The 10,347-nt window shown below is 43.6% G+C and overlaps 1 protein-coding gene across 1 annotated transcript in view; it reads right to left on the minus strand.

Moving 5' to 3' along the window:
• The window catches only part of LOC103210948, a 23,169-nt gene that overhangs the window by 7,263 nt on the left and 5,559 nt on the right, over window positions 1–10,347 (minus strand). The window contains exons 6-8 of the mRNA XM_007956862.2: window positions 9,423–9,563; window positions 5,221–5,435; window positions 345–494 (exon numbers count right to left, since the gene is read on the minus strand). Of these exons, the coding sequence (XP_007955053.2) occupies window positions 345–494; window positions 5,221–5,435; window positions 9,423–9,563 (506 nt within the window). The remainder of the gene's footprint in view (window positions 1–344; window positions 495–5,220; window positions 5,436–9,422; window positions 9,564–10,347) is intronic.

Raw genomic sequence — 10,347 nt, forward strand, 5'->3', positions numbered from 1 at the left:
AGACCCAGGGGAACCATTACTAATTTTCAATTCCCATTTCTATTAACTAACTTGATAAAGTCTTAATACTGGCTAACATTATTTTAGTGCTTACTGTGTGCCAGGCACTGTGCCCATGTTCTTAATCACTATCCTGTATTGCCCTATGGGAGTTATTGCCCCATAGGACAGATAAGGAAATAGAATCAAAGAGATTAAATACTTAGCTTATCTGAATAAGAATAATAAGGCGTCCTGATTGTCCTGATTGCAGCCCTAGGTTGGGTCTTGGTTTGTAGGAGGAGTAATAGGGAGGGAGGAGTCCAAAGGATAAAGGAAGTGGGTCCCTCCCAAGTTGTACTCACCATGGGTTGGCGCCTCTGTCGCCTTCTGAGTCTCATGAATTCCTTATGCTGACGAGAGACAAAATTGACAGCAGCATACTCCAGCAGGGCAGCGAACACGAAGAGGAGGCACACAGCCATCCAGATGTCGATTGCCTTCACGTAGGACACCTGCAACATTCACCCAAAGAACAATCGGCCTTCTTGGAGTCCTTCCGTTGTCTAACCAGTACATTACCAGCCCATATCAACTGCCTGTTGTTCTTCAGTTTTATCCTGAATTTTTCCTGATTTTTAAAGAAGCTGTCCATGATGTGTCCTGTTATCTGAAGGCTTATGTCAAAGAGATCGAGCTACCCATCTTCCTTTGCCTCTCTGCACTCTCCACCCTTCAACTCCCTGCCCTCCCCATAGTTCTTTTCCTTTCTTCCGTTCTTCTTCTTGCTATTGTGTTTCTGCTTCTTATAATTCTTTTCATTCTTATCTTCTTCTGATTCTTTTATTTCAATAAACCAGCAATGAGCATGAACACTGGATTTGTTTGTCTTCTGTTATCTTCTAGGGTCCTCACAGCCACTGCGATATTTCGGCAGGGTTCATTAGTCCCATGTGAGACATATGAGGACACTTAAGCCCCAGAGAGGAAGGGTTGAGGACGAGATTGCTCAGTGGCAATGTGGCACTAGAACTCAGGGGTTCTGGAATTTTATTTTAATGGCATTGCCATTTATGTAGCCTGCAGCTTCACTGACAGGCTAGGAGCTCCTTCCTTTCCCTCCTCCACCTCAATTCTTCCCTTGACCTTGTGGTTTTTCCTTCTGCTTCCATTGAGAGCCCTTACTGAGGAATTGAGCTCAGTAGTGAGCCAGGGCCTCATCTCACCTTGAAGATGAGACCACCCACTCCTTGGTAGGGACATTTCTCTAATTACAAGGCACTGTTGACATCCACCTATCCATTCTCTAGTGTTCTCCTCTCACCACCTGCCTTTGCAGCCTCTAAATAATTTCCCCTCCCCTGCCCTTTGTGAAGACTGTACACTCATATCTCTCCTGGAATAGAGTTGTGGCTGAGTGGAGCCAGGAGTGTGGACTGAACTCAGGTTTATGAAGTCCTTTCATCTCTTTAACCAGATTTACTCCCTATGTGGTTTTGAACTGATGAGCTCACCACATAGGGCTCCCTAGCAGGAATGGAATTCATGCCAGGCAACCTCTTTCACCAGCCTAAGCTATCTTGGGCAGTGAGAATGCTACAGTCCCCAGGTAAGATCAGGTTTCACTAGATACACCCTCTACTTCAGTGGTTCTTAATCAGGGGCAATTTTGCCCCCACAGGGCATTTGGCAATGTTTTGGGACATTTTTGATCTTCACAAGTTGGGTAGGAGTGTGATTGACATCTAATGGGTTGAGGAAAGGGATGCTGCTAAACACCCTACAATGCACAAGACATTCCCCTTCCCTTGCAACAACAAAGAATTATCTGGCCCAAAATGTCAATAGTGCTTAGGTTGAGAAACCCTGTTCTACTTTGTTTAGAGTAATTCCACTGAGATAGTGATGGTGGGTTACTAGGCATCCCTGATTAGCCATCCCTTGGTGTCTCCACTTTGCCACCTGCTAAGAGGGTGTTCTATTTCATTCACCACTCCCAATCCCACTGTGCTCCTGGGGATGTTCAGTGACTGCAATAAAGATCAATAATGAGTTATTGACAAGGGAGGCCATGAAGGGCTTTGTATCTTTGCAGAGAAAGGACATGTTAAGCACCAGAAAGAAATTATTTTTAACAATGAGTATGTCGATAAAAATACCAAAACCAAATGCATTGCTGTTGAGTCATTTCCAACTCATAGCAACCCCTCCTTGGGTTTCCGAGGCAGTATCACTACAGAAGTAGATTGCCCAACCTTCCTTCCGAGGAGTGGCTGGTGGGTTTGAACAGCTAGCCTTCTGGTTAGCAGTCAGATGCCTTAGGCACTATGCCACCAGTGCTCCCACTGGGTTTGATAATACCTCTTAAATATCTCTGAAATCCATCCACTCATTATCCTAGTTCACCTGAAGGACTTCAATAGTCTTCTAAATGGTCTTTCTGCATCTATTATTGCCACCTTCAATCTATTCTCCAAACAGAAGTCAAAGTTTTGTTTTCAAATTAGAAATGTTATAATACCACTCCCTTGCTTATAACCCTTAAGTGGCTCTCCATTATCTTTATGATACAGTCTTTACTCACTGTAGCATGACATCTAGTCCCTGACTACCTCTTCCTCATCTCTCCTCTTGCAATCTGTGACCCTGCCATGATTAATTATTTCGGTAGTTCCCCAAGGACTCAAGCTCTCTCTCTCTCCCTTTCTCCTGGATAACTTTTATTTATCCTTCAGTTTCATGTTAAATACCACATCCTCTGGGAAGCCCTCCCTTATTCTCCCTGTCTAGACTGGCTGTCCCTACTATATGTACCCAGGTTACCTATGCCTTTTTAGCAACCATCACATACACCAGGCTGTTTTCTCCACGAGACTATGAGCTCTAAGATGGCAGAAACTGTTTCTATCTTGTTCACTTTTCTTTCCCCAGTGCCTAACTGAGTGCCTGAAATATAGTAAATATTTGTTGAATGAATTAATGGATGGATGGATGGATTGGCAATGTGCTTATCCCTGCTGGCTTCTTCTTGCTCTCTTTGCCTTCCTCACCACTACTTGCCCCAAGCGTTATGGGCCATATAGATGATAGGGTTTAGAGAGAATTGGATCCCTCTTCCCTGTGAAATTTTAGGTCTAATCTGCCAGTCTCTGGTAGAAACCTGTATTTAGTGCTTCCATCCTGCTCTGAGCCACCTGCAGTTGTGTAGATCAAGGGCCTGGAGAAGAAGCAGTGATCAGTGCCTTTGAGATCCCTATAGGGGGCAGAGAAGGAATGGTTATCTGGGAGCATGGGGAATGACCATCTCAGCTAAACTCCCTTACAAGGTTCTACTTCCTCTCTTCTCCAGGCACTGGAGTTGTATTGGGGGTAGGAAAGGAGTAGCTTCCAGAAGCTCCTGACATGGCTCCATTTCTTTCCTTAGGCCTCCCACAAAACCTAGTATTTCACAACTCAAGAGTGAACAGAAGCTCCATGGCTTTCTCAGACTTTTGCCCTGTGAGGCTGTTTAGTTTGGAATACGTGCCTGGGTATTTTGCTTACTGGCCAATGAGGCTATGAAAAGGTCTCTGAAGAGAAGGCATCAGATGCTGCAAAACAAACAACCTTCCAATCAAATTAATTTTTTCCAAATGTTGGAAACCAAGTGTTTCCTAGGAGCAGATGGATTGTACTTGTTCACAGGAGGGCACTGGAAAAGGAAGTTCTCTTGGCAAGAATAAGGCACACACTGCTGCACTTTCCTGAGTAAGAAAAGAATCTCCTTCATGCGTGGCAGTGGCAGTAAACTAGGGCAGGGTTCTTATGTCTGAACTGCTTTTCTGCCTTTGGTCTCAATACAAAGCCACTAGCACAACACAGCCATCACAGCCCAGCCTGGCCCTGTAGTCATTGTGCAAGCTTAGCCTACCACTCAGAGCCTCATCAATATCTTTGTACACCTAGGAAACACATTTACAAGAAATGAAACGTGACAGCTTTTCCTGGAACTCTTGATCCTAATATAAGCTCTGTCATCACTTATCCCTATGGGGCTTTGGGCCACCTCAAAGGTTTCCCAGCAACTCAGAGATCATTGGAAATGACACCAGCTATTTTAGCCCCAAGTCCATCATTCAATAACAACTGACCACTACTAATAACAACAGATAGCTAACATTTATTGAGCAGTTATTATGAGCCAACTACTATTTGCTTTGCTAATACGTTATCTTATTTATTTTTTACAACAACCCTATGGAAGAGGTGATATTCTTATTCCCTAAGGTCAATGAAGCTGGGACTTAAACTGAAATCTGTTTGATTTCGTATCTCCTACTCTGTACTTTTAACCACTATAAATTCACCACAGATGTCCCAGATTTCCCCTAAGTCCCTAGTAAAACTGTTCTTATGGAACAGAGATGGGAGATCACAAGGCCTGCTTCCCAATCAACAGAGCAAGAAGGAACCTATTCACTCTAAGATCCATAGGAACTGTGTTGGGTTTACTTCCCATTATTTCCCCATGGCCCAATACAGTGTCTGGTACATGGAACATGCTCAATAAATAATTACTGAATGAATGAAAGGCCCTGATCCCTGATTTTCTCAGAGCCTTGCTGACTATAAGGACTTTGAGGTGACCTCTAAGTTCTGTACATGAAGATATTAGGCAGGGAGATCCTAGGCCAATCCCATCAGCACAAATCTCTCTGAGTAATCAAAAACATCACCAGGCCCCAGCTGATCAGAGCTCACTCACTTTAATTGCTATTTGCTACCTCAAAATTTTATCATACCAGAAAATGGACACAGTCTCTAGAAACTTTATCATAGTATCTGATTTTGGACATATTAAGAGGACACAAGTCAGTTCAAAATCCTGGTATTTCTTCTATTGTTTCTTGTGTGGTGTGACCTTGAACAAGTCAGCCTACCTCTTTGGGTTGTATTTGCCTCATCTGTACCATAAGAGTGTGGGAACTACTCATTAAGGTTCCTTTGATCTTGAACCTGAAGGAAGGAGTTCCTGAAGGAAGTCAAAAGTAAGTCAGGCATCGCCTCTATTCCTCTAGCCAGACAGCGTCCCTAACTCCAGCCTCCATATGTTGTGGGGGAAGAAAGAATGCAGGACACCTGCTCTTGCTCAAGAGCTCTTTTCAACCTTATATCCAAGGTAAATGGGGACTATGAGGGAGCAGGGGGTGAATGGGAAATGGGGGGCTCTATGGCAAGCAAGTTCCTTGCATGTCTCTTCACCTTGGGCAAAGAGGCCCGAGAGCCAGAGCTCTGGGTTGTCATGGTAAGCACGGTGGTGATGCCCAGACCCACACGGGCAGGGGCGGCATCCATGTTGATCCAGAAGGAGACCCAGGACAGGATGACGATGAGTAGGCTGGGGATGTACATCTGAATCAGATAGTAGCCCATCTGCCGCTCCAGGTGAAACTTCACCTCGATGCAGGTAAATTTCCCTACAAGGAAAGAGGTGAGGTATCAGGTCTCAGGTTCCCAGCCTGCAGCTGAGCCTAAGGGGTCAGGACTTATCAGCCTTATCTCTGATGTCCTACCTCTGGTCATCTCAGTCGGGCCAATCAAAGTCCCTTTTCAAACAGCCCCAGGTAGATATGTACTGAGGAAGCTTTCAGTGTAACCATCAAGGACTTGACCTCTAGCTCTCATCACTTTCACTTCCAGCAGAAGGCCGTCCATGGGACAGTACAGCAAGAGGATTAAAAGCAGAAGAATTCTGGAGCCAGATTGCCTGGGTTTCAACCCTGAAACTTCTACTCACTAGCTCTGTGACTACAGGCTAAACACTCAAGCTTTCTGAGCTTCAGTTCCCTTGTCTGGAAAGCAGAGTAATAATGGTATCACCTCCATCACTGGGCTGTTGGTAAGACTTAGATGAGACAGTGTATTTGAGGAGCTGAGCACAGAGGTTAACTGTTACTATTGTTATCATTATTAACAAAGCAATTAGCTAAGGATCCACTCAGATCTCAGCAGCCTTGCTTGCACTTGCTGGTACCCTAGAAGGTCTTCAGCAATAACAGTTCACTGGGATAAATGCTGCCTGTGTCTTGAGCAAGTGAGAACAGCCAGATAGCAAACATCCGGAAACAATGCCCGACAGAGACCAGCTCTGGACAGTGGCAGCGGGTTCTCACAAAGCATCAGGCAGCAGCATTCAATTCACCAACCAAAAGCACATTGGCCCCAAGCACAAGTACGAATGCTCGGCCTCCCCTGACAGCCATCTTCACTTTCCTAGACTTCCCACAGCCCCAGGCCAAGAAAACACTCCTCCAGAGTCTTTCCCAGAAGCAGAGGCTTAGGATAACCAAAGCAAATAGAGGAGGATGTGTATATTATTATTTTATTCGAGCTTTGCTTCACTCTTATTAGGCCTCCCTGATTCCTTAAGGCCAGTGATTCCACCAATGACTGATTGTGGCTTTGATATGTTGTATCGCTTACTGTTGTATTGCTTACTGTGATCGCTTACTGTTCCCTGAGTCCACTCCACTTCAATCCTTTCCTGGGCTTCTTGCCATGGCATGCCTTTGCTAAATACCCATATGTTCTTCCCTTTCTTTCTTTCTTTTTCTTTTTCTTTTCTTTTTTTTTTGGTAATAGTTTTGTTTTCCTCTTGCAATGTGGTAACCAGTTGCTGTAGAGCCAGCCCTGACTTGTGGAGACCCCATGTGTGTCAGAGTAGAACTGTGCTCTGTAGGGTTTTCAATGGTTGAATTTTTTTTTCCCCAGAAAGTAGATCACCAGGCCTTTCTTCCTTGGCAACTCTGGGTGGACTCGAACCTCCAACCTTTTGGTTAGCAGCTGTGTGTGTTAACTATTTGCAACCCCCAGGAACAGCAATTTTGTTTTTAATCACAAAATTAACACTTGTTAACAGGTAGTCACTGACTTAAGACATATTCAAGTTACAATAAACTGCACTTATGACCATCTTTTTTTTTTTTTTTTGTACTACATGCTGTAGCTGCCCATGATTTGCTGATGTTATCACTCTCAGGTATTCACTACAAATGTTTATAATATAATGTTTCCAACTCCAAAAGAGAAATTGAGATTGGATTTGTAATTATACTGATAATGTTGGTGTTGTTAAATGCTGTTGAGTCGGTTCCAACTCATAGCAACCCTATATACAACAGAATGAAACACTGCCCGGTCCTGTGCCATCCTTACAATTCATTGCTATGCTTGAGTCCATAGTCACAGCCACTGTTCAATCCATCTCATTGAGGGTCTTCCTCTTTTTCAGTGACCCTCTACTTTTCTAAGCATGATGTCCTTCTCCAGGGTCTGGTCCCTCCTGATAACATGTCCAAAGTACATGAGACTTTTAAGGAGTATTCTGGCTGTACTTTTTCCAGGACATACTTGTTTGATCTTCTAGCAAGCTCATGGTACATTCAATATTCTTTTCTAATGCCATAATTCAAAGGCATCAATTCTTTGGTCTTCCTTATTCATTATCCAGCTTTCACATGCATATGAAGTGATTGAAAATAACATGGTGTGAGTCAGGTGCACCTTAGTCTTCAAAGTGACATGTTTGCTAAGACAGAGAAAGACTGGGAAGACGAAGATAGTTTGGGAAGAGGGACCTGGTGATCTACTCTTGAAAAAATTGGCCAGTGAAAGCCTTATGATAGTAAAAGGCAACAATAATGAAAACTAGGGAAAAAAAAAAAGAGGTATTTGACTTACGTCAGAACCGACTTACGACAGAGTTGTTGGAATGGAACCCCGTCGTAAGTCGGGGACTATCTGTATAGAACACATGAGTAGAAAGGAATAATAACTTTCATTGCTCACATTTAGCAAGCCCCTACAAAATGCCACACGTTATCTCATTTAATCCCTCAACCACTCTTTGATAATAGTATCTCCCATTTTATAGATACTGAGGCTCAAAGACGTTAAGCTGTGCTTTTCAAGATTATTCAACTAGTACAGGGTGGAGCCAAAATTAAAACTCAGTTCTATCTGACTCCAAAGTTACTTCTCTTACCCATTGTAAAACATTATTTCAGAAATATAGAGTGCTATTTCCTTTCAGGTTTTTAAAACACATTTTTGCTTGTTTGCTTCTTTTATCTCAATATAATTATTCTGTGTGTACAACTTTGAATTTTACCCTTTTTCACTCAAGCTTTCCCTTGTTGATATAGACTCCTTGCAATCATCCTTCCAAATGTCTGTATAAAATTCTGTCAAGCAGATGCACTATGTAATTCACTTAACCTCTGCCCTATTGGTGGATATTTAGAACAATTTCAAGTTTTTGCTAGTATAAACAATGGGCTAGGAGCCATCTTGGAGTCTAAAGTCAACTTGATATTTTGGATCATTTCTTTATACTAAGTTCCAAGGAGTGGTATTCTTGGATTAACAGGTCAGAAAAAATTTTAGCTTCCAGACTAAAGTTTCTCAAAATATGATCTCTGTAACACCTGCATTAGAATCCTCTAAATACTTGTTAAAATGCAGATCCTGAGTATCACTCCATACGCATGTAGTCAAGATCTCTGAGAGGTAAGAATCAACATTTTAACAGGCTCCCCAGGGGGATATAATACACATCAAAGTTTGAAAACCATTAACCTGTATACATATTTCCATTTTCCCCAAAAAAAGGTATCAATTTCCACTCCTACCTGACTTTTCTAAATTCAATATGTCATTTCTCTCCACCCTCTCTGCATCCCCAGATGCACGCACATGCATATTTAGAAAGCAGCACCCAAAGCATATCAGAATATAACAGAAGGAACCTAGAGTCTCCCCTCTTCAGCCTGTTGCCTCCTCTGAGGGTCATAGATCCTAGAAGACAAGTTACCAGAGGAAATATAGAAGGGAAGGGAGTTGTAGGAGGCAGATGCTCAGGTTGGAAAAACAGCCCTTTACACTTTCTGGCTCATGTCTCCCACCTGGAAAAACAAGCCAGTTCATGAGGGCTGGGCAGTGGTAGAGGTGGTAGGAGGTGTGGACAGTAGGCTGGTCAGAGCTCTGGACTCTGTTCCCTCCTTGTTCAGTATAGCCATTGACTACTCCCAGATGTGGATTCCCCAACTTCTATACTAAGTTGGCCCCAGGCAAGGTGTGACACTCGGTGCCACTCACTGGCACAAGCCCATTTGCTCTGTGGCATGTGCCAGGGAATTAGACAGACCTGGATTGGAATTCTGAATCTACTATTTACTAACTTTGTGATTTGGATCATTCATTTAACCTCTTAAGACATCAATTTCCCCATTCTGAAAAATGGGACTGAAAATCCCTACTACATAGGGTTGCTATGTCTATGAAGTGAGATAAACTATATGAAGCACTTAAAACCATATGTGGCACAGATTGGAATTTCAATAAAGGCTGACTTCCTTGATCCCTTCCCTCCCATCTGGAGGCCAGCAATGATCCTGGATTTTTACCTGTGTTGTAGTACTTGGTACAATAGCCTAGATCCTTCTCATCCCGCAAGATAAACTGGGGCAGAGTCAGCCCCTCAGCCACTTGGACAGCAGGAGCATCTTCCAGCCACTCAAACACGAGGTCATTCATGGTGTAGCCAACTGAAAGTGACAGAGATGGCAGAGGGCTGCAGAGTGTGGGTGCTGGGTAGGGGTTGGGAGTTGGGTGAGAACTGGCAGGAAAGACCAGATGAGGAGTAAGGCCTGGGCTTCAGGATCTTCAGGTTCATCTTGGACAGGTAGATTTGGCCAACTGTCTTATGGGCCCATCCCTCACTGGGTAAATTAGGAATATTTCAGATCCCTCTCCTACCCAGTTCTAAAGCTTGAGAGACGTCTAAGAAGAAATTATCCTGATGGACCTAGAAAGAAGGTCAAGAGGGTTGGAAAAATGCCAAGGAACCCAGCTGGGAAGCTTCTGCCATATTTCAAACCCAGGGGAGTAAGCATGTGTGCCAACCACATGTCTTGAGCTGTGCCAGGCTCAGAACCAGGGCTTTTGCCACTTTACCCTGGGGAGGGGAGAGCTATTTATTTATATCTTGCTAGTCATGCATGGGGCAATGGACACACCACAGACTCCTATTCAGGGCCTTGAATTGGGGCAAATTGAGAGCTAACATCTGAACATGCCAAGTTGCTTACAGATAGCTAGCAGTCACATTATGACTGTATTCAGGCATGTCAGGTAGAAATGAGAGCAGATGTCCAGTGTAGGGCTTTGACCTAGAGTAGCTGTGTGACTTAGGGCAAGTCACTTCCTCATCTGTGAAATGAGACTAAGAGTAACTGCTCTCCCCACTTTTTGGAGTTGTTGTGAGGAGGTAATGGGAACATGGATGTGAAAGTGGTTTATGAACTCAAAAGAGCTGACCACATAGAATAT

This window comes from Orycteropus afer, unplaced genomic scaffold (genome assembly GCF_000298275.1).
Source record: "Orycteropus afer afer isolate SDZICR_OR568_19922 unplaced genomic scaffold, OryAfe1.0 scaffold00674, whole genome shotgun sequence".
Classification (NCBI taxonomy): domain Eukaryota; kingdom Metazoa; phylum Chordata; class Mammalia; order Tubulidentata; family Orycteropodidae; genus Orycteropus; species Orycteropus afer.